This window comes from Dendropsophus ebraccatus, chromosome 2 (assembly GCF_027789765.1).
Source record: "Dendropsophus ebraccatus isolate aDenEbr1 chromosome 2, aDenEbr1.pat, whole genome shotgun sequence".
NCBI classification, from domain to species: Eukaryota; Metazoa; Chordata; class Amphibia; order Anura; family Hylidae; genus Dendropsophus; species Dendropsophus ebraccatus.
Genome location: NC_091455.1, coordinates 105953527 through 105979302, shown reverse-complemented (window position 1 = coordinate 105979302; position 25776 = coordinate 105953527). Strand labels below are relative to the sequence as shown.

General features: G+C 43.1%; 1 protein-coding gene and 1 long non-coding RNA gene across 3 annotated transcripts in view; one reads left to right on the top strand and one right to left on the bottom strand.

Moving 5' to 3' along the window:
- The window catches only part of DROSHA (drosha ribonuclease III), a 214898-nt gene that overhangs the window by 155332 nt on the left and 33790 nt on the right, over nucleotides 1-25776 (bottom strand). For both annotated transcript variants that reach the window (XM_069958135.1, XM_069958134.1), the window contains exons 9-12: nucleotides 23250-23336; nucleotides 12368-12439; nucleotides 8784-8865; nucleotides 5903-5977 (exon numbers count right to left, since the gene is read on the bottom strand). In XM_069958135.1, the coding sequence (XP_069814236.1) occupies nucleotides 5903-5977; nucleotides 8784-8865; nucleotides 12368-12439; nucleotides 23250-23336 (316 nt within the window). The remainder of the gene's footprint in view (nucleotides 1-5902; nucleotides 5978-8783; nucleotides 8866-12367; nucleotides 12440-23249; nucleotides 23337-25776) is intronic.
- On the top strand, nucleotides 515-1539 carry LOC138784616 (uncharacterized). Its single transcript, XR_011361888.1, has 2 exons — nucleotides 515-1050; nucleotides 1160-1539. It is a non-coding gene; the product is annotated as an uncharacterized lncRNA (long non-coding RNA).

The window sequence follows — 25776 nt, the reverse complement described above, 5'->3', positions numbered from 1 at the left end:
TAATGCAGCAGTGGCAATAAACAACTGCCGTTTTTGCAATCTGTAACAACGCCCATTGTTATTGTTATAAATGACAGTTAGATTTTAACAGTATTTTGTAGCTTCCATGTAAATATACGCTGCGGAGGTTGTGAGTGGCATCTACTATCCATAACATAGGAGCCATCTAGCAGATATATTGGGAGCTCATTCATGATGGACCCAGCAGGTTAGGACAACACTCAGCATATACCATAAAGCATAATGTCAACTACAAGGAGAACTTGCATCCAACCTGGGGAGGGAGTGTATTTCTGATAAATTATCACCCTAAATAAAGCCCCAGGCAGAGAATACTGTTTATTACTATTAATTACTATGGGGACTAAAAGTGAAGCAGAGAACAAATCCTGTAATGTTATATTGTAGAAGCAGGTGCACATACTATTCATCTCTATGTGCTCTGGCCACACCCACTGCTTGTGATGTCATCATGACACGTATGAGGATGATGTCACAATAGAACCTGGTTGTGACAATAAAACCAAGCTGCACCCTGACATCAGTGTTAGTCTAGGCTAGCAGTTCTTGGAGTAGGAGTGTTGGAGTCTCAGGATGACGAGGAAGAGAAACAGATCTCGACAGGCCCAGCCACGAAACCCAGCCCCACCACCAAACACCGCCCAATCCTATCCCGCCCCACCACCACACCCTGCCCCATCCCACCCCGCCCCACCACCACACCCTGCCTCATCCCACCCCGCCCCACCACCACACCCTGCCCCATCCCACCCCGCCCCACCACCACACCCTGCCCCATCCCACCCCGCCCCTCCAGCAAGACCAGTTCGCATACTGAAGCGGGCATATAAGAGGATCTGTGAGCCAATGGAGGTTGGAGGGCGCCAATTCCCAGATGACGTGGAGATGGTGGATGTGTCGAAGAGGAGAAAGCCTTCCTCTTCGACACATCAACTTTCGGCCGTGGAGGACATGGAAGTAGACTGATGGCTGCGGATGTGGAGATGGAGGATCAGTCTACAAGTAACATCTATTGGGACTCAGCTAGAGGTAAGAGCCTGACAGTTACAACACTCTAATCTCTGACTGTTACACAATTGTGCACATACAAAATGTTCATTTTCTCACTCATTTATTTATTTCTCTAATTTCTTTGCAGTTTCCCAATAACTTCTATAACATCTGAGGCTCCTGAAGACTCCAACAGAGAGGAGACCAGCTATAACATCTGAGGCTCCTCAACGCTCATCCAGAGAAAAGGCCATCTATAAACACAGGGGTCAAACTCAGGCATTCCAGCTGTTGCAAAACTACAAGTCCCATCATGCCTGGACAGCCAAAGCAGAAGGCGCGCGAGCCCTCCCATTCAAATAGATAGAAGGAAGGATTCCATGCTGATTCTGTATTGTGAACGAGCCCTAACAGCTGAGACTCTCATGAAGACTCATCCAGAGAGAAGACCCCAGTTTAGCAGACCATCGCTAGCCGAGGACTTTTGCAATTTAATCATTTATTAATAAATATATATTTTTATACCAAGTTATCATTTTTTAATCTTTTATGTTTCTCCCACATAACACAGAAAAAAACTATATAGGGCTAGGGCTTATTTGGGGGGTAGGTGTTATTTTCCACACAATATTCCCCTATACTGTAGCCCCACTCTACATGGTAGTTAGGTAGCTGTGTACAAGGAGGTATGCTTGGAGTTGTAGTGCACAAGAAGGTATGCTGGGAGTTGTAGTGCACAAGGAGGTATGCTGGGAGTTGTGTTAGGAGGCTGCTACTGCACAACTGCAACTCCCAGCATATTTCCTTGTGCACTAAAACTCCCAGCATACCTCATTGTGCACTACAACTCCCAGCATACCTCCTTGTGTACAAGGAGGTATGCTGGGAGTTGTAGTGCACAAGAAGTTATGCTGGGAGTTGTAGTGCACAAGAAGGTATGCTGGGAGTTGTAGTGCACAAGAAGTTATGCTGGGAGTTGTAGTGCACAAGAAGGTATGCTGGGAGTTGTAGTGCACAAGGAGGTATGCTGGGAGTTGTAGTGCACAAGGAGGTATGCTGGGAGTTGTAGTGCACAAGGAGGTATGCTGGGAGTTGTAGTGCACAAGGAGGTATGCTGGGAGTTGTGTTAGGAGGCTGCTACTGCACAACTGCAACTCCCAGCATATTTCCTTGTGCACTAAAACTCCCAGCATACCTCATTGTGCACTACAACTCCCAGCATACCTCCTTGTGTACAAGGAGGTATGCTAGGAGTTGTAGTGCACAAGAAGTTATGCTGGGAGTTGTAGTGCACAAGAAGGTATGCTGGGAGTTGTAGTGCACAAGGAGGTATGCTGGGAGTTGTAGTGCACAAGGAGGTATGATGGGAGTTGTAGTGCACATCATATCCGCGGCCTGGGTGTGTGGGGGGGTCATTATATTAGTATTTTAGGCTTTTTTTCATACTTGAAGTATCAAAATGGTATTGAATATCGAAATAAAAAATATGGTATCGATATCGAACTCAAAATTCTGGTATCATGTCATCCCTAGCGCTAGAAGCGTTATCTGGAAAATCTGAGAGATTGGTTCGCTTTAAGGCCCTATTACACTGAATGATTATTGACCTCACTTGGCTGATTACTGACAGTTCAGGACAATAATGATTCAGTGTAATACACATGTTGAAAGACAAAGATCAGCCGACGTGCATTAGGTTGGCAGATCGTGGTCTTTCCACATGCTAAAACATCAGCGATGGTCTGCAGCGCACCATTCCATGTTACAGGAGCAGCGTCAGAAGACCGCCGCTGATTTCGATGGGCCGTCCAAACAATCTAAGGCCCCTTCCACTGCTCCCTGCTTGCTGTCTGTGCATGTAATAGCTCTGTGCAGCGAGCAGGGAACGAGGGGCAAGTGAGCTCCAATATTCCGTAAAATATCAAGGGATGTAATTGGGCCCCTATTCTTGTGAATAGTGTATGAGTACTTTTAACTAGGAATACCCTTTAAAATAAGCACCCGGGATAGTCACACATTTAGTATGAAGAAAAGCATTTATCAGTTGTAGATTCTGTAAGACATAAAACATTCTGGCACGCCGTCTTACAATTTCAATGAAAAATTATCCAAACAAAACAAGCATCACTCCATAAGTTTCCCTCATTTTCTAATTGCTCCAATAACTTGGGTTTATTAGCCACCTAGGATTTGTGTGAACCTTTCACTTAGGGCTGGGCGATAATGGCCTAAATAAATATGGCGATTTATCGTACATGTAACCGCGCTAACGATAAATTGAACGATAATTATGACACGCCCCTTTTAAAAGCCCCATTTTCTGATGGTAATACAAACGTGGATTTATTACATATAACAATGTGCAGCAAACTTCACAAGTAATACACAACGTTTTGGCGTCTCCTACACCATTTTCAAGTGCCACTTGAAAATGGCGTAGGAGATGACGAAACATTTTATATTACTTGTGAAGTTTGCTGCACATTGTTATATGGAATAGATCCACGTTTGTATTACCATCAGAGTGCTGCAGAGTATCTTTTACTAGCTGACTTGGTATTGAACTGCTGGCCTCTACAGTTCGTTTAGTGTGCTGCCTATATTGTTTGCTTTATCTATCTATCTAACTCCTATCTATCTATCTATCTATCTATCTATCTATCTGTGTGTGTGTGTATAGACAGATAGAGAGATAGATAGATAGATGATATGATATAGATAGATGATATAGATAGAACTATCTCCTATCTATCTATCTATCTATCTATCTATATCATATCATCTATCTATCTATCCATCTATCTATCTCCTCTCTATCTATCTCCAATCAATCAATCTATCTATCTCCTATCTATCTATCTATCTCCTATCTATCTATCTATCTATCTATCTATCTATCTATCTATCTATCTATCTATCTATCTATCTATCTATCTATCTGTGTGTGTGTGTGTATGTATAGACAGATAGATAGGAGATAGACAGACAGATAGATAGATAGATAGATAGATAGATAGATAGATAGATAGATAGATAGATAGAACATCTATCTATATCATCTATCTATATCATATCATCTATCTATCTATCCATCCCCAGTCACTCAGTGGCTGCAGGGGGTCAGGTATAGGTCGGCACCTCCTTGCTCCCCCGGGCACCGCTCTCTCTCTCCCGCACAGGAATCCTCGGCCCCTGTCACTCGGTGCTGTAGCACATATACCTGTGTCCCCCGCGGGGGAGATAGGGGTGTATGACTATACAGGGGGGCAGATAGGGGTGTATGACTATACAGGGGGGGGCGGATAGGGGTGTATGATTATACGGGGGGCGGACAGGGGTGTATGACTATCCAGGGGGGCTGACAGGGGTGTATGACTATCTTAGGGTGGCGGACAGGGGTGTATGACTATCCATAGGGGGGCGGATAGGGGCGTATGACTAAACAGGGGGGCGGACAGGGTTTTATGACTATCCCGGGGGGCTGACAGGGGTGTATGACTATCTTGGGGTGGCGGACAGGGGTGTATGACTATCCATAGGGGGGCGGATAGGGGCGTATGACTAAACAGGGGGGCGGACAGGGGTGTATGACTAAACAGGGGGGGCGCGGATAGGGGGGTATGACTGTACGGAGGGGTGAATAGGGGCGTGTAACTTTACAGGGGGCACATAGGGATGGCAGGTGGATAGGAGAGTATTATACAGGGAGGTGCATGCTGGTACCTGTAGTCCCCTCAGTAACAATAGAGGGCTGTAACATAGGAGGAATGGATGTGCTGCAGCAGGCAGGATACCACACACAGCAATAACTTATCCTGCCTGCTGCAGCCCATTCTTTCCTCCTATGTTACAGCCCTGTACTGGTACTGAGGGGACTACAGGTACAGCTTCTCCTTCAGCTATGACATGCCGGCGTCACTGCACACACAGCACAATAACATGTGCAGGGACGCCAGTATCAGAGCGGGAGGTGGAGGAGTAGCAGGGCCTAGGTGACAATGCGGCCCGCCCCGCCCCCCGCCCGTCTGAGCGCCCTCAACCCCACCCTCCCAACCCGTCCGGTCCCAGGCCCCGTCCCGCCGCACCTGTCCATCCATGCGCCCACCCGTCCGGTCCCAGGCCCCGTCCCGCCACACCTGTCCATCCATGCGCCCACCCTTCAAGTCCGGCGTCCCTGCACACACAGCACATTGACATGTGCAGCGCTCGCCGGCCGGGACTGGTGCCGGGGAGGGCAATGTCAATGTGCTGTGTGTGCAGGGAGGCCGGACGGGACCGGACTTGACGGGTGGGCGCATGGATGGACAGGTGCGGCGGAACGGGGCCTAGGACTGGACGGGTGAGGGTGTTCGGACGGGCGGGGGGCATTGTCACCTGGGCCCTGCTGCTCCTCCACCTCCCGCTCTGATGCCGGCGTCCCTGTGTGCAGAGACGCCGGCATGTCAGTGGTGGAGGAGCAGCAGAAAAAAAATACAAAAATATCGCAGATACCGTCCTGGCTAAGTTGAGGTCGGTTAACCGACGCCAGTGACGGTATCGGTATTTTTGCGGTATACCGCCCAGCCCTAGTTTACACCCTTTCTGATTTTTTTTTCCCGCTTAGAGCGGGTGTGGTTTAAGTTAGCAATTTTGTAAGCAATTTTTTTGGTGTGTACAAAAAGTATGCAGCAGTACTCCATTGAGACACTTGCATAGTTTTTTGTCAAGCTATTAGCCAAAACAAAAAAATGTAGTGGGAGACCAACACAGAGATAGCAGTAGGGAAGCAATGAGACTAACTAGAGTTTTGTTTTTTTCTATTGAGTTGCGTCCTGAGCACAGTTAAAAATATAAAAAACGACTCCTAATAGCGATTTAATATTTATGTTGGCGAGATTACCCAAAGTCTTACCTGGCAAAAACCTTACAAAGCGAGGCATAAAATGAAACTGTGGACATGTGGAGCTATTATCGTCAACAGGAGGACCTGAGTGGTGGCATATAAAAAAAAAAAAAAAGATCAGTTATTTGCAAACTGGATGGATTTATAAAGCATAGATGGATAGAAAATCAAGCAAACAGCAAGAGATAACCAATGGCATGTTTTTAATTAAGATCTGTTTTATTAGAAGTAACACATTAAGGCGACTGACAGAGGACACAGATTTTTAGAAATTTAAATTTAAGGGTACGTTTGCAGGTGATTAGTTTGCAGGGGATTTCACAATGTAACTCTCGCTGAGATTTTAATTCGGCTGCAAGAATGTAGTGACTTCCATGCAGTGTCGGTAAAAAAAATAAAGACACGCTGAACGCTCCCATCTGCTTCTCTAGTCCCAACCTGATGACAGCCTGCTCAGCTAACAACCGCACTGTCCTGCCGCAGCCAGTGATTGACTGAGCGGACTAAGTCAGCTGGGACCCAAAGAAGCAGACGGGAGTGTGCCAAAGGAACAGCAGCAGGTAAGCATGGTGTCTTATTTTTACCAGCACTGTATGGAAGTAGTTAAAGAGTCACTGTCGTTTTTTTTTTTTTTTGCAGAAATCAATAGTCCAGGAGATTTTAAGAAACTTTGTAATTGGGTTTATTAGCCAAATATGCCATTATTTGCATTTAAAAAGCCTTTTCCCAACCCCCCCCCCCCTTCCTCTTTTCCATTCACTGCAAAAAATCAGGAAATTGTGACTTGTTGCATCAGACACAACCCAGGCTGTCCTAGGGAGAGGGGAGAGGGGAGAGGGGAGGGGGGAGGAGGAAGTTAGCCGACAGCAGAAAGCAGATAACAGAGGATTACAGGCACAGAGCTGGGTGAACGCTGTAATCAGAGCTCAGAGAGGTCAGTGGTGACTGTCAGAGGAGATAATGGGTGAGGTATATGTAGATTAACTCTTTGTTGTCCTGTTTTGGTCTTTTATTTAGCTCTCTCCATAGGAGAACAATGAAGACAGGAGAGCTTCAAACTGCTTTTTCATGATAAAAATTCATTTTTTGGCTAATAAACCCAATTACAAAGTTTCTTAAAATCACTTGGACTACTGATTTCTGCAAAAAAAAAAAAAAAAAAAAAAATCACGACAGTGACACTTTAAAGAAAGCAGCCAATACATTCTCGCAGTGGAATTAAAACCCTATATCCTAACACTATAGTCTCTAATAATAAAGACTATTGCAGCAGATATGCACAATGTAAAATACGCTGCAAACTCGTTATATGTGAATGTATCCTAAAGGGGACTCCAGGTAATATTTATTATTGGTCACTCCTCAGGAAAGGTCATCAATATTAGATCAGTAAGGGTCTCACAACAAGCCCCGTTACTGATTGGCTGTTTGCCAGAGGCATGCCAGAGATAGCAGTGGGGAAGCAATGAGACTAACTAGAATTTATTTTCTATTGAGTTGCGCCCTGAGCATAGTTCAAAAGACAAAAAATGTCTCCAGATACCCCAGGAAAGGTCATCAATGTTACATCAGGGAGGGTCTGACAACCAGCCCCCCTTACTGAATGGCTGTTTGCCAGAGGCAGACACAGTACACAGACACTGGTACACAAAAGTAAAACAGAGCAGGAAGAAGAGAGCTTCATCCACTGTCTAGTGGCCAAGATTGTTTACTGCAACTTCACTTCCATTCAATTTAATTGGAGCTGAGCTTCAGTAACAGATCTTAGCCACTACACAGCAGATGTTACGGTCTGCTTTAGGGTGCATTCACATGTACAGGATCGACAGCAGATTTGATGCTGTTTTCAGTTAGTTACATTGATATCTGCACCATCTAATCTGCTGCGGATCCTGTACGTGTGAATGCACCCTTAAGATATATTGTACAGTGTGTGCCAGCTGTATGGCTCTGGCAAACAGCTCATCATTAGAGGTGTTGGGTGTCAGACCCTGATAGATCTGATATGGATGACACTTCTTAGGGATAGGCCAACAATACATTTTGGCTGGACACTCTTGCTGGACATAAATTACTTTTCTCTACTGTTGTAACATTCACAACTTGGATCGGCATCCTTTCCAGGATCATTATACAGACTACTGCAGTCTACACTGCGGACCATCACGCCCTGCTCCATATTCACTGAACTTCAGTTCCAATTAACCCAGGTAGGATACGCACCTTTGTTCCATACGCTGGCGAGGATGGATTAGTGTCTTATAGTGAGTGCTTATTGATGGATTAGTGTGAGACTGTACATGCCGTTTTTGTTTTGTGGATTCATTTTAGCACGTGTCAGAAGTATGTCCTAGTGGGTGTGCACCTTCACCAGCACGTTCTGCATTTGTCACCCATTAAATATCTATTACGTGTGAGGACTATCCCTGGCTCTTCATACCTATTGGCTTATAGTGGAGGGTGAATTGCGCCAGAGTGGCTTTGAAATGACAACATATTGTTATATATGTATGTTTCTCTAGGTATTAGAATATATAAATGTTACATTCACTGTACACATTGTGTGGTATTTCCCTTCTATGAATGCAAAAAATAAGCAAAAACTAGGACTTCTTAAAGGGAAAAAAAAATCTTGAAAAAAAATAAACAAGTAAGGTGAAGAAACTACAACAAGTGGGTTATAAGTGACTAGAAAAATGTAAATGCATTAGGTTTGTGGTTTGAATCCTGACACAAAATAACATAAGTAGAACTAACAAGACACATTTTTTCCTGCATGCAGTAATACTGAGGAATAAGAAACAGACATGACACGTAGGCTACTAAATGGTTCAGTGCATTTAAAGCCCACGGGGTAAAGCATTTCAGAAACCAAGTAAAACAGACTTACCAATAAGATTCCAGTCATGAAGCTCTAATATGTCCCTGAACAGATAGGAAGAAAACAGTTCCAGTCCCTTCACACAGAAATGCTGAGGAAAAAAGAGAAGTTATATATTAGTAGTGATACCATCATTAGGTCTCCAGAGGGGTTCAGAGGATGAGGCCAGCAGACACACATATAAAGGGTCGTCATACCAAGGCATCTTACTGTTATATTGAGTAGTAAAAGATATCAAAGTGACCACAACAAGAAGTGCACCCTTCCTTCATTGCTCCAACTGTACCTTATAAGCACAAAGATTACCTGTGGTCAGGTTAAAAAAAAAACAAAAAAAACTTTTTATATAATTTTACAGGCTTGGGCGCCCTGCTCGCAACCTTGCTTTTACTTTTTTCCTCCTATCCTGTGTTCCTGGCGATATGTTGGTACTATTGGTTGACTATGTGTACTCTTCAATGAGCTAATGATCGGGGTGGGAATGCTAGGCTCAGGGGGCTCTGGGCACAGCACCACTCTACCGTATCTTTTTTTCCCCATACCCCGGACATCTGCAGCTTGCTCTGCCTTTCATACGGTGGCTGTATACGGTGGCGGCTGTTTTTGAGCTCCTCCCATCGTATGCAGCGACTGCAGATTCCAGTCCAGTTCAGAAGTCCTATAAGACGACACTTGATGTATAAGATGACCCCTGGGTTAAAAAGTTGTCCTATACGCAGGAAAATACAGTAGTCCCACATAACATCTAAGTGCTCTATAAATGATATAATTATTATTATAGTCAATCTAATAGTAAGACCCCTATATCTCGGGTATAGGAGGGGGAGGGTAGCAAGAAAGTAAATACAATGTATTTAAAGCAGGGTGCTCAAGGCTATAAAATGATGATGATGATGATGATGATGATGATGATGATGATGATATGAGGAGGGCATGCACTTTAGGTTTCACAAGGGAATTAGATTAGTAAACAACTTTTATGAAGGTGATGAGTTCATCATAGGCTATTTGGTAAAATCTAAGCCTTAGGCTAGGTGCACATGGTACATTTATGATGCAGTTATCGGCAGCACTAGAGGTACCCTTTATGCTTTGCAGGTGTTTTTTAGTAGTCATGATCAGCTGAACTTCCTAAGACATATGATCGTGCTTGGATTTCTAACAGTCGGCTATTTTGCATGCTCTACCATAGCGTATTGAAAAGGTCACTGAATCTGGCTATGTGATACTGTCAAACTGTCTTGTGTTCTATAAAGGATTTTCATTTTAGAAATGACTAGTAGCATAGGATTACAGACTTTACCAAGGTAATCTTCTCATACTGTATGTACTGTTTTGACTGGCTATCGCCTTTAACAGTAAGGAAAATTGCAGACACTAATTAAAAGGTGTTTAATGGACATTTCCCGAAATTTGAAAGAGGGAAAAAGGGGGAGGGAATGGAAGTCAAAAAACAAACAAACATAAAACATGCTCATACTTGAGGCCAGCAAAGATGGTACTAGACCAATAGTGAACAGAGGAGCAATTTTTTTCCCTCCAAGCCACCAACTACTTGCTGGAACAGGAGCTGTGTGGGACCATGATCGAGGAGTATAACTTTTAATATAGTGTATTTTATTGCATCCCCAGTATAATATAACATATGATACTGGAATGAACACGGCTTTAAAAACATAAGTGTGTTGACACACTCAATGCAATGTCTTGTACAAATGAGAAAGTGACTTCCAGCCCACACGGCAGAAGCTTTGGTATTCATAGTCTCACAGGGGGCTGGGCATTTTTTTCTATGTGCTTTCTTAATAAAAGTTGGCACAAGATGTAGTCATGAAGGTTTCCTGCAACGATCAGTATTCTCTAAGATCCAGTTCTCTTTCCATCAGCATGCAGTGTTTTGTACTGTAGCAACCTCAGAAGCGTAAGCAGTAATTTGAAAGGCAGATGGGCCTTCTCTATATAGCTGCACCAGCGCAGCACCTTCCAGCCAGGCCTCATGAATGATCACTAGCAATTTCAGTGGCAGATTAGCATTATTTAGTTAGTAAGGATCATGGCTTTCCTACATCCATAGATCATTATAAAAGAAGCCCATTTAGAGACAAACAGACGTTTATTTATTTATTTATTTTTTTAACTCCCACCATGCAAATTACATCCAGCTCAGTACACCTCTGCTATGTTCTGCGCGACAAAGATGCATTGTTAAGCATCTGTACGCACATAGGCAGCCAAGCATGACAATAAGACTACGTTAAGACTAGCAGGTTCCCTGCTGTATTTTATTGCTAGTTTGCCAACATTACGACAGATTCAATAGCAGACAATGAATCATTTTGAAGTCTGCATTCATCTTATTTAGAAATGTCATTCCAGACCTTTTAAATATTAGAGAAAACAAAATAGCAAGGCATAAAAAGCAGTGAGGAGGCGATGATGTTTGGACAAAAGCGTACAATAGCATAATACGGGGAGAAAATTAGATTCTGCTAATATAATAACGTTTGGTTCATTAGACTTTAATTATACTCTGCACGCAGCGCTGTAGTTGTCCGTGTCTATTTGAGAAAGCGAGATTGTCATCTCCCCTAAAGCTATGATAAAAGCAATAAACATATCTTGCAACACAGCGCCAGGGTGTAATGGGCGTTCTTTTTTTCTCGTGAGCAAGAATGAGATTAATAACTAGTAGAAGAATGCGATCTGCAGATTATCCGTGCCGTTTCAAAGAACTTTTCTAACACAGCCTTGTCCTTGGTATTAACTCCTACCTCTATTGAAAAGGCTGGCAGGTAAAATAAATCCAGGGCCATGCTAACACTGATGCCCTGCAGTCCATTATAGGTAGCTTTCATTACTAGTTCTGAATGACCATCTCTCCACACATTATTACCTGGAGGCAGAATTACCCTTAATGTGAAGAACAGCTCTGCAGGGTATTGTGCACAGTGCAATATGGCAGCTATGTCTTTGAAATGGATTGCAAGTCATAGGAGCGTGCAAGTATAGCTGGAACAGAGAGTTATGACCGGTCTCGAAAAACTGAAAGACGGCTCAGTGACTGTTTTATACAGAACACTCGACTCACATTCACATTGCAGAAAAAAAAACTACTAGATTGCTGAATGTCACCTTTTAATTCATTTAGACAAAACAGACAAGAACAAAAGGACCAAAAAAAATGGAACAAGTTAATTTGCTATTGACTTGCTTGCTGCGGCTGGAAAAGGTGCTGATATAATAAAATGCATATGTGTGTCCTGCCCATGAACTGCTTCAATGTCTGAGACGAGGTAGAGAAGTGACCCTGTAATTCACCTGCTGCCTGCGTATCCCATTGGGTTTTAGCACAGTCAACAACACTAAGCTGAAAGGACATCAAAGGAAGGAGCTATAATGAAGGTGGTGAAGGCTAATTCTGCTACTTATTACTAAATCTATTCCTGCTTCTCCAGTGCTCAGACAACAGGGGAATGGTAATAAAATGTGTATACAGAAAATTGCCCAAGTCCACATTTAATCAATTAAATGTCATCTAAGCCGACCATGAATTTTATTTAGTGGAATCCAGCAATAAAGGGGTTATTCCTTACCTCAGGCATCATTTCCTCAATAAAATGAATTGTGTAGTCAATGTTAAACCGGATTACTTTGCACAGGGGAATCTGAAATAGCAACAAGAACAGCAATCATTTTTAAGGGATAACTCAAGACTGCAGCATCTCTGAGAGCACTTAGCTCCAAACCAAGGCAGTGTATAAAACAAAGAGAAAAAAAAAGTCCTATAAGATGAGAGATAGACTTTCATCCTCTGTAACGTTCATCAGTTTCAGCACAGTAGAATTCTATCGCCATCTAGTGGCCACCACATATCACATTTGTCTCTGTGTAAATATCATCACCCAGTGTAAATAGCATGCATCGCATCAGGATTACCATGATGTGAGGCATGACATACCCACAAATAATACCGTACGCTGGTGATCACTCTCACCTGAAGTTACGCTAAATTAAGCTTGCATTCCTACTTTCAGTTCACAAGATACCTCGTATAAAGAAACAGTACATTATTGTCACATATTAGCTACAGGCCAATGAACACGGCTACAGATAATGCATGCCCATGTTCAGAAGTAACATTCCTATTTTTAGAAGAAAATATTTTATAAAACAGATCAAATTTTTTATTAGAACATGTATTCAACCTGTTACCCGGAGACATTTAGACCAGGCTCACACTAGCATAATATGAACACAATTTTGCTTCAATATTACGGCTGCAAGCTCTAGCCAAAGAATGCCTCCAATGACCAAAACTGACAGCTGTCAGTTCAGGTCATCAGACCCGTAGTCAGGCAGGGACTTGCGGGCATAATTGTATTACGCTAGTGTGAACCAAGCCTAATGGATTTTTCTATAATCTTTCATATTTCTGTCGGTAAGTCTCTGTGCAGTTTATGGGAAACATTTCAACAAAAGGGGTCACATACTGTCAGCACATGCCATGGTGAATGAGGAGATGTATAGGACAATAAATAAATAAGTAAATATATACAGTGCTACTTTTGTACTCACCACAATCTGTTGTGGAATGCTACTTGAGAACTGAGCAATTTGAGAACACTGGTTTTTCCCCATAAGAATTATGTAAATGTAGTTTTAGCATCCAACAATAGCTACTTTAGCTACAACTGTACTTACTCAATTACACATTTTTTATGAAGCTTATAACTACGGTACTATACATGTAAAACAAAAGTACTCAACCCTGTGACCCTTGAAACCCATTCTTTATAGTGCAGGCATGTGGCATCAGCAAGAAGAGGACTGGAGGAGAAAGCTCAGACAGGTGGCAGTCAAGGGGCAACACAAAGCAGCACAGCCACACAGTAATGGCAACAGCACTGTTAGGCTGGGTTTACACTACGTTTTTCCTATCCGTTCCTATTCATTTTTATTTGGTTATTTTTACGGACAGAAAAACCTAGTCAACCCTAGTTTTATGTACGTTAAAACGCATCTGTTTCTATCCATCTTTTTATATAATGGAAGTCAATATAAAAACGGATCCAAACGGATGGCATACAATTGCATCCGTTTTTTTTTCATAAAACATATACGTTAAACGGATAGGAAAAATGTAGTGTGAACCCAGCCTTACTGAGTGTGATCTGTGGTCTGTTACGTTACACAAGACTGTAAAACTGGGTGCTCAAAAATACTGTCTGAGAACTGAATCGTTTAAGTACAGTTGTGCATACATAAAAATGCATAGTTGTCAACAGTACCAGTGTCTGGGGATTGTCCTGGCAAATTAATGTCCTGGATATGTTCCAGCAAGCTCAGTATGTAAGTGGTCACCCAGCTTTTCCAGTTTCCTTTAATCAGAATGATGGAGGTCACCCATCTTTCCTAGTATCTTATACTCCGTATGATGGAGGTCACCCATCTTTCCTAGTATCTTATACTCCGTATGATGGAGGTCACCCATCTTTCCTAGTATCTTATACTCCGTATGATGGAGGTCCCCCAGCTTTCCCAGCATCTTGTAGTCAGTATAAGGGTCAACCAGCTTTTTAGCATTTTATTCTCAGTATGATGGGGGTCAACCAGCTTTTTAGCATTTTATACTCAGTATGAGGGGGACCACCCAGCTTTCTATCATCTTGTATCAGTATGAGGGGGGTCACCCAGCTTTCCCAACATCTTGTATCAGTATGATGGAGTAGGTCACCCGCCCTTCCAAGAATCTCGTACCCTGTATGATAGAGGTCACCCAGCTTTTCCAGCATCTTGCACATATGTGTATGGTCCTAACTGTAAGGTCCCTACAATGAGGACAATATAGTGAAAATTCTGAGAAAAAAAAAAATCAGCACAGATGACAAGCCACACCCCAGCAAAACACACCCAGAATAGACCGCTCCACCACAAAACACACCAACAATAAGCTACACCCCTCGTTCCCAAAGCCTAAGTGTCAACTAAGAAAAAGTCGACAACTGTGAAAAATGTATGCTAAATAAATCAGAAATAGCGAAAACAACTCTCTATCCAGTACCCAGTTGTTTCAGTGTTTTTTTTTTCTTTTTTTTTTTTTTTCTTCCCCTAACAAGTTTCCTCCTGACTTTCCAGAGATTCATGGGCCATTTTCACAGAGATTTACCTGCTGTAAAGGTTCTTAAGCAGCTCATGAAGGCTGTTTCTTGGGAATTACAGATGCAAAAACCCTGTGGGTCACCATAACGGTAGGGGCAAGGCAAGTATACCTTTAGGGTGCGTTCACACGTACAGGATCCGCAGCAGATTTGATGGTGCAGATCCGAAGCTGATTTGATATCAATGTAAGTAAATAACTGAACACAACATCAACAAATCTGTGCCATCAAATCTGCTCCGGATCCTGTACATGTGGAAGCATCCTTAGGGTGTGTTCACACGTACAGGATCTGCATCAGACTTGATGGCGCAGATATGAAGCTGCAGACTTGCTTTAAATCTGCGACATCAAATCTGTGCCATTAAATCTTCTGCAGATTAGGTTGCGTTCAGACATACTGTACAGGATCCGCACTAGATTTGATGGTGCAGATTTGAAGAGGTGTTCAGTTATTTAGTCAAATCTGCTGTGGATCTGCTGCGGATCCTGTACGTGTGAAACCACCCTTAGGGTAGTAGGTAAAGTTACCTTCTCCCCGGTGTGTGACTTTAATAATAGATTCAGTGTTTTGTGCAAGATTGGTCTGGCAATAAATAAGAAGATCGCGCCTAGGAGTCAAGCAAAGAAGACGGAGGGCAGGAAGAAAGAAGGATGGCACCAGGAAATATTTGGACCCCAGGATGGGACATGAATAGCTCCTGAATAGTACCAGGGGGTCGGGGGGGGGGGGGATGGGGGGGACTCACTGGCTGCAGATTCACTGTAAGGTTCTTGTCTACTCTGTACAATCCCTATTGTGCTACACTACGCTTTTGGCTGTTACTGGGATTGCGTGACCAATGTTTGCCATGTCACACTGTACGTTGCATCTCGCCTAAGATTACTGAATGCTAACTTCCTGCACTGCATAGATATGCCAGAGCCTTTAACAGGGGGTGATTTTTGTCATCTGCTCTGGCTAGTATATTTGAGGGTAGATAAATATGACCAGCTGTAGTCAGCACAGTCACTCCACCAACTGTACACCTCTGGGATTTCAAATAAGTGATAAGAGGGGAATGGTTTAGCTCCATTTCACTATAAGGAAAACAGACTAGACTAAAACTAGGATGAGAAAATTCCCTTACAGTATTGTGTATTACTAATATAACCCAACACAGATTTCTCTGTAAATTCTCTGCCCTGAAGATGAAAGAGCCATGAAAGGCTGATACACGATGGAATATTGCTGTATCAAACAACACAACAGACAGCACACATGTGAAATTGGTTTGGAGATGAATAATATTCACTTTTCTACCATTTGCTGTGTCAGTACACACGGGACTAAATGTAATAAACTGCGCTAATCTGATTATAGAAGAAGTTCACACCTATTAATTGCAATTTATTTTCTCTCCTGAGCTCTTTAATGTGAGTGAGGAGACTGAATGACAGGGAAATCTGTGTGAGGAAACATATTCTACTTATGTGTATATTCATTACACTAGGAGAGAATCTTAATGTAATTACAGGCTTAATTTAGAGAAGTCTTCTTGACATTAAAAGTTCTTAACACCACCACTTTTATAGGCCTCTCACACTGCTGCCTTCATTCACCTTCCCCACACAACTGAAGAAAATGCTGCCTCCCACCACATGAAGTCTTAATGATCGACATGGTATAATGTCAAGAGAACTGACAGGCTGAGCCACGTAAAGACTTGTTGTGGTCTTGGCTGTAAGAAGACTGAACTAATGGCAGACCATCTTATCACTTTAACATTACAAATGCACTGGTATATAGTAATATTCCTTCATTCTCACCTATGCTGGATACATTGAAAGGTGCGTCCAATGTATCTTGGGCTAAATGTGCAGCAGCCTCAGAAATCTATTCCCTGATTGCAGGGGGAAGGCCACACTCCCTTTTCACCACGCTGCACCCCCCTTGCTCACCCACTTGTTGAGTGCTGTACAGACGCAGGAGGGAAAAAGTGCTAATTCTTGTATATACACTTTAATTGCCCCAAAAATCCTTCATTTAGCTTTTGTTCATAATGGAGCCCTAATAGCCACTCAGGATCAGTTTTTAACTGATACAAGTAAACCCTGATTGAGCCATTGACTTTACTTAGATGCACTGGGGTTCTAGTAATTTTTTTTATAGCAAGAACAGTGCTATAAACCAAGTTTTCCTTAACATCATAAATCAGAGAGACCAAAGCAGTGGTCTCAAACGTTTAGTCAAAATACAACTCCCATCAAGCCCAGTTAGCCAAAGGAACTATTTCTCTTTCCTAGGCTGAGGGTATATGCACAGTACAGAATCCAGACAAAACACCAGCCACGGATTCCGCAGCTCGGGGGCGCGTGCATCTCTGTTGCTCCAATAGGCTTCATTTTATAGTGTGCCAGATTGCGCGGTCTGCATGAAGAATGAGCAGGTTTATTTTTCGGGTTGACGGAATCTGGCAAACCACAGAATGGAGTCTATGGGAACAGCAGAGATGCGCACGTCCGCGAGTGGATGCGAGCTTTCGGAATCCGTGGCGGGTGTTCCGTCAGAATTCCGTAGTGTGCACATGCCCTTACAGGGTTCTAAAAGTGCTGTCCTTAAATGTTGATGATAAAATTTAGCACTGGTTATTGCTATGGAAATAACTACAAGCAAAAACTATATACTACTACTTTCTATACTATAAATTAATATCGTAGTGGTTCCTATAAAAATGCTTATATATATATATATATATATATATATATATATATATATATATAGTAACTATCATCCAATATAATCTAAAAACCAAACACACACCAGAAGAAAGTAGACCTGTTAAAGGAGAACTCCAAGCCACAAAAAAAATCCACTGCAGAAAGGGGGTGGAGGAACATAATAAAGAACATATACTTACCCATCCCTATACCCTCGTAGCACCGCTCTGGCCCCCCCGCTCCTGCAACATCATGATCCAGGCTCAGCAATGCCCGCTCAAGATATAGATATAGATATATATATATATATATATATATATATATATATATATATATATATATATATATATATATAAATAAGGCCTAACAGTTGATCATGGGATCATGGGTAAAGCACACTAGTAGGACCTTCTATGGTAAGCTAGTTGAAGAAATTGAATAAATAGGACAACCCTTGTAATCTTCTAGACTGAACTTTAACTGGACAGTTGGAAATAATAATCACTGCTTTCTGCTCATTATTTTGTGGAGACTTGTTAGACATAACTTTATCCTTATGTTTTCTTGTAACAAGAAAATATAATGGGACCTAAACTATGAAGTTCATGATGTTGGATTTAATGGTAACCATCAAATTTCAACAGATTTAAAGTGACACTGTCACCCCCAATAATCATTTTCCAATCTTTACAGGTGTGTGTAACCCGTCTATATCTCTCTGCATACCTGTAATTATTTTTCTGTTTCATGAGGTGGCTTTGCCTGAAATTGTAATTTGGCCGAGTATCTTCTAGCGCCACTGGGCGGGGCTTGGTCCCTGAAGCGCCACATAGCCCCGCCCCCTTGGGCACGTCATATGTCCCGGCCGCCGCTCCGTTTTGAGGCCTCCTTGACGTGCGCGTCCACATCTCCCGCCGTCTTCCGCGTGCGGGAGCATCATGCGCAGGCGCAGAAGGTGACCGCCGGGTCACCCACAGCCGGGCTGTGCGTGCGGTCGCACAGCCCGCCGATTACACCGGCCGCACCGTCCCTTGTTGTTTGGGACTCTCCGGAGGCCTCGCTGCGGCTGTGAAACCCTCCTCACAGCCAGCAGCGAGGCGCAGACATAGTGCGCAGGCGCACTGCGGCGTCCGCCGCGCACTGCGTATGTGCCAAAAAGGACCGCCGCAGTGCGCCTGCGCACTATGTCTGCGCCTCGCTGCTGGCTGTGAGGAGGGTTTCACAGCCGCAGCGAGGCCTCCGGAGAGTCCCAAACAACAAGGGACGGTGCGGCCGGGGTAATCGGCGGGCTGCCCGACCGCACGCACAGCCCGGCTGTGGGTGACCCGGCGGTCACCTTCTGCGCCTGCGCGCCACATGACGCTCCCGCACGCGGAAGACGGCGGGACATGTGGACGCGCACGTCAAGGAGGCCCCAAAACGGAGCGGGGTCAACGGCGCTGTAATGGGCGGGGCTATGTGGTGCTTTAGGGACCAAGCCCCGCCCAGTGGCGCTAGAAGATGCTCGGCCAAATTACAATTTCAGGCAAAGCCACCTCATGAAACAGAATAATAATTACAGGTATGCAGAGAGATATAGGCGGGTTACACACACCTGTAAAGATTGAAAAATGATTATTGGGGGTGACAGTGTCACTTTAAGTTTCCATTACTGAACATCTCAGTACCAAACAGTTATGAGTGCATGTTAATTCCTCATCCATAAATCCGAATATGGATTGTTCAACTAAACTAGAAATTGCAAAACAAAATAGAAAAATGGATTATATTAGATACCGAATCACTAAACAATTCAATCGGCAATAAAAAGATAAAATAAAATAAAAAAAAACTCCTAAGATAATAATTAGCAAGAGCTATAAATATAAAGACATTTTTCTAATATGATTCTAGAACTATATAAACCACTTCAGAAATGAATTGCTATGCTTTCAAAAATAATTAAAGAAAGAAACGGAGGCAAAACTGCCGCAATAAAAGATCAAGAAGAAAGGAACCCAAATCGTACAATAGACAGAATCCTTAAAGGAGAAGTCCGGCGAAAATTATTTTTTTATATGTTATTACTTATGGAAAGTTATACAATTTTCTAATGTACATTAATTATGGGAAATGCTCATATACTGCTATTTCCCTTAATTTAGTGTATCAGGAAGTGTTAGAATTATCTCTGAAGCAGTGACGTCACGACCAACGGTGTAATTTCTATGGAGTGTCCAGCAGGGGGCGCTCTATATATAGAAGTCAATGAGTACCATTGACTTCTATATCTAGTGCGCCCCTGCTGGACACTCCATAGGAATTACAGTGTATGTAATGTAATGTAATGCACTGTACTGTTGTGACTTTATGAATACATTTATGGAATACTTTGGGGAACAAGTGTCCTTGCTCCCCAAAGTATCCCATAAATGTATTCAATGAATACATTTGCAGGGCACCGAGCAGGGAGGGAGAGAGGTGCCATCTACCTCCCCCCTCCCTCCCTGCTCGGTGCTGGGAACATATACAAAGTACTACTCCCCCATTATCTGCAGATAATGGGGGAGTAGTACCTTTTGCTATCCCTATCACCGCCCGCGCCGCCGCTCACACAGGGGCTGCTATTCATGCCCCCCGCCGCTCCCCCTCCTCCTCCTCCTCCCGGCATCAAACTTACGATCGCGCCGCTGATTCCCCGCCGCCCGCGCCGCTCCTAACTACCCGCCCGCTCGCTCGCCCGCCCCGTTCCTGGCCGCCGCTCTCTGCTCATGCCGGCCGCGTCAGCCCGCCCCCACCCCGGCCGGGGACACCAGGAAGCGCCGTGCTCCCGGCCGGGGTGAGGGTGGGCTGACGCGGCCGGCATGAGCAGAGAGCGGCGGCCAGGAACGGGGCGGGCGAGCGAGCGGGCGGGTAGTTAGGAGCGGCGCGGGCGGCGGGGAATCAGCGGCGTGATGAATAGCAGCCCCTGTGTGAGTGGCGGCGCGGGCGGTGATAGGGATAGCACAGGTACTACTCCCCCATTATCTGCAGATAATGGGGGAGTAGTACTTTGTATATGTTCCCAGCACCGAGCAGGGAGGGGGGAGGTAGATGGCACCTCTCTCCCTCCCTGCTCGGTGCCCTGCAAATGTATTCATTGAATACATTTATGGGATACTTTGGGGAGCAAGGACACTTGCTCCCCAAAGTATTCCATAAATGTATTCATAAAGTCACAACAGTACAGTGCATTACATTACATTACATACACTGTAATTCCTATGGAGTGTCCAGCAGGGGCGCACTATATATAGAAGTCAATGGTACTCATTGACTTCTATATATATAGAGCGCCCCCTGCTGGACACTCCATAGGAATTACACCGTTGGTCGTGACGTCACTGCTTCAGAGATAATTCTAACACTTCCTGATACACTAAATTAAGGGAAATAGCAGTATATGAGCATTTCCCATAATTAATGTACATTAGAAAATTGTATAACTTTCCATAAGTAATAACATATAAAAAAAATAATTTTCGCCGGACTTCTCCTTTAAAACTGTATTTTTCTTGTTACAAAACAACTAAGTACCGTATTTTCCTCTTTATAAGACGCACCTGTCTATAAGACGCACCCCTGATTTGTACCACTGAAAACAGGAAAAAAATATTTCATGCTAATTAAACTAAACTAAACTAAGGTAATGAAGGGGATAATGCAGTAAAGGGGTCAAAGTTTATTAAAATGACAGTGCCTTGTATCTACACATACACAGCTGCTGCATGCACAACACACACTCAGCTCTGCTGTATCATACACACTCAGCTCTGCTAAACCATACACACTCAGCTCTGCTGTATCATACACACCCATACACACACACTCAGCTGTACAAACATATCCACAGGCACACACACAATGTTGTAACACACATAACTCTGCTGCTCTTTAGTTATAATACAGTGTAGGACCTGCAGGAGTGGAGAACCTGAGGGATTTGAGTCACATGACTGTGACATCATCGAAGGTCCTTCAGCTTCCGAAGGTCCTTCAGTAGGTTGCCATGCATATCCCCTCCCGATTTCTCTCCTGCCGGGCACTGATCTCACTGATCAGTACCGACATGAGAAGGGAGAGGACTGCACAGCTGATGCAGCCTTCCGGACCATCAGGGAAGGAGTCAGGGGAGTCTGACAGTGTTGGACTGCCCTGTCTCCTGAATATAAGGCGCAGGCACTAATTTTTGCCATTCCCTCTTTTTTCTTCACTACACCTTTTTTTGCAGATCCGCAAAAAAAACGGATAGAAATACAGAACACAATATGGATTCAAAACCGATGATTTTTTGCCGAATAAAAAAAATTGAAAAATAGAGAATCCAGATTTTCATCCAGGAAAAGCAGCCCTCCCAAGATAAAGCTTAAAAGGAGTGTGCCAGTAGTTTTGACCCATACAGATGGGGTAAAGTATGCCATTTGTATGACTGAGGAGAATATGTTTTAATCGTCCTAATGCTGTGAATGTAAATGCCATCTGGGCAGTCCTTTCCTGTGTACACAAGGCTCAAAGTACTGAACGCAGTCCACCCATTCCTCCTACTGCTCTGATTGACATCTTCTGCAGCCATCCAGGGCCCTATAACAACTGTCACTCAAAGCATAAAGGGGAGGAGCATTCAGTGCAGAGTCTGGGCCGTGCACAGCTACTACATACTACACAGGGAGGGACTGTCTAGTTAGCACTAGTGATCACTAGGAGGACTGAGACATCTATTTAGTATGTAAAGATTCCACCCAGCACTGTTTCCGGGAACGACAGTGTATAGGAGCCATTGTATCACAGAGGGGCTGTCCGCGAGTGCAGATGCCCCCACTAGCAGTGACTAGTAGGTTTTACAAAGTACTTTTTCGGGACATATAAGTAACACTCATAGTGTTTGCTTTTATGCCCGGAAACAGTGCTGGGGGCATATAGGAGCTTATTTTTCTATATTATTATATAGGAGATTATATTTCTCATGATTTGTTCCCTTTAACAGCATGCACATAATTCAAAGAACATTTGCTGGGATTACCCCTTCGAGGTTTACAGCATGCACCAAGTCACTATAAAATAATAGTTCCAAAAGACAAAATGCTGGAGACACTGTGAACCATTATTTAGGGGAAAACTATTGTTAATTTGTAAACTTACTTACTTTTTGCATTACATACTGACATTCTGACATGCTGGGTACAAATATCAGGAGATCATGCCAGTAAGGGTACGTGAGTTCAGACTCATCCCCAATATCTCACCATTTCTGTCTCAAAGCATGAATGTTGTTGAAATGATTGGTACTTTACAGACAGTGTTACCTTGGTTATATACTTTATATCTTAAGTTAGAAATCCTATTTTAGTCATATTCTCTAAAATAGGTCATAGGCTCTGTGAGTAATAACATTTCTCATTTCCACTGCTCATTCCCCCAAAGAAAACTTTCCTCAACCCCCTTTCTAAAAACAGCAAGTATACTGTGTACTCATTATTTTTAATCAAACTTAAAAAATATAGCACAGTTCTAAATAAATTCTAATAAAATACATATAATCCGGACACATACTGCAGCAGTCAATGACTTTTTTAAGGTGTATGTAAATAAGAGACACTTACGCTGGTGAGTGGAGAATGAGAGAACATAGAAAAACCTTCAAAGATGTATTCATGATCATCATACTCTACAACAGTTGGCCGGTCAGTCTAAAACAAAAAGGAGAAAACAGCAGATTGTGATAAAGCTGTTCTGTGCTCTTTAGTGTTCATTACTCAAGGTGTCTTCATAGAATTTTATTTTTTGGCAGGAGGCTGTCTAAGAGGAAAGGCAAAGAATTGTAAAACATGTTAATCAGTCGCTTCTAGCTCGCAATATTTATGCTTAATGCATCCATAAAAGTTTCAGGCGTATTTCCAGGTGATCTGGATGCCCAGACTCTGGGCCAAGGATCAAGAGAAAGGAGTAAGTGACCGACAGAGTGTCTAATGCAGAGGCAGTGTGCTGCCAACATCTGCCTCCAGGCAGCAGAAAGGTTAATTAAGGAGCAGCAAAAGCAAAATAAAGCCTTGTCCGCAAATGCTAATTCCGCTTTAACCTGTTTGCTATATATCAACAAATCATTAGGAAGGATGGGCGCATAAATTAGTGTGCAAACAACACCGGAGATAATTGGGAAAGTTCATTTCGGTTGCCAATTTGCAGACAACAAACAAATCACCACAAAAATAAATAAATAAAAGCAAAAAAAAACAAAAAAAAAAACAGGGCGGAATTCATCAATCTTTTTTTATGCACACCCAAGAAACCTGTTAACTTCTGAATTGAACGTGGGGAATTTAACTCCATTGATGCATGCACAAATACTCTGTGTAGCTCATAATTCACAATAGGATTGAGCATCAGAAGTCAAAGTCAGGAGGAAAAGCCTTTTATACTGCATCAGCAACTAAATAAAAACCCTGCAGACATCTAACTGTTGCCGCTGTGTGGGTGGAAAGTCATAACTCTCAGCGCTTGATTACATTTATATTGGGGAATATGAAGTAAAGACATCCATTACCCAGGAAGCACAGGGGCCTTTAAACACTGCAAACTCGCTTCCAGTTACTTTTTTTTTTGCATTCAAATACAGGACTGACCAAATGATCCACAAAGTTATGCAGAAAATGGCAGCTGAAATGTCATTTTTTTTTGCTCCAGACTCTCAGACACATACATTATTATATACCATTCAGCCCATAGATATGTAAATAAGGGTGATTACCCCTTTAGCCTATCTACAGGGCATTAGAAATGAGTAGAGGAAACTAGTTGTTACAGTGCAATAGCAGTTTTCATGAGATTCTGCGGCTTTATGAAATATGAAGGGGCGTGTAGGTCTACTAAGCAATACTAAGGGTTACCATTTTCTAAGTTCATTATTAAAACATCATTTCATAGCATCCAAATGTGGCATGGATTTCAGTGCCCAGGACACTCCAGCTTTACTTGTCATGTGTGGTTTGTTAGCCAATAAAACTACACTAAGAATTGCTTACTTGTCACTTGATCCATCGCTTTCCTGCTTAAAATAGACAATCATGCATTGATCAATGGCCTTTGTCAGGTTTCCAAACAGGACTGCTAGGACCATGGTACCCTAAGCCGGCTACTCTGACTGGAGCACCTGAGAAATATATGCCCTGCCTAGGTAATGTAGTACATAAAGTGGATCCAAATTATGATCTACATTAATACACAAAAAAATGCAACAGCTCACCGCAATTTAGTTTGTGTTTTTGTGTGTTTGCAACTTCAGCCATAGCAACGTGCTCCTGCCTAGTGTGAATGGTGTTCTAGCAGAGCTGACCAAATTTGTCCTTTTTTTTTCTGTGTTCCAGATGGGGGAGTGGCTGCCTCTACTTGGTCGTGCACTCCACCTATCCCACCCAAGTGGTGTAATTACTTGTGCCGGTATAAGACAGATCTTGCATGTCCAGAGCATAGGTGTATTTCATGCCATGGAGAGGCCATAGTACAGTGTAGGACTGCCCTGTGTATGAGGCCACCGTAACGTGGTGGGGTAGTTTACACCATTTTCAAATGGTAACCAAGAGCCTCATTATTTATGTGGAAGGTTTTTTTGGGCAGTTGGGGGGGAAAGGGGGGGGGTCGGCTTTTAAAACTTGTGTGTTTGCAACTTCAGCCATAGCAACGTGCTCCTGCCTAGTGTGAATGGTGTTCTAGCAGAGCTGACCAAATGTGTCCTTTTTTTTTTTCTATGATCTACATTACCTTTCACATTGACACAGGTATTTTCCAGCATTATAGCCAGTCGTAATGTGAGCATGGTGAGCTACATGGATTTATCAGAGCTGTCTTACAGAACATTCAGCACATTCATTGGGAGTTTTAGTCACCTTTTCACCTGGGTCTAAAAAAGGGGCATGGCCTAAATGCATCAATAAATTTGATCAAATTTAGTCTAGACAAACTTCAGATACGCCAGATTGATCAAACAGCCTATACACTGTGATAATCCATCGCATTTAAAGATTGTCAGTTTAAGGCCTTCTTCCCCAATGTCCGTGTTTTAAGGACGGGAAAGGCCTGTAGTAGAATCCCCAGCGCTGTAATGACACAGCCACATGAAAAATTCATTACAGT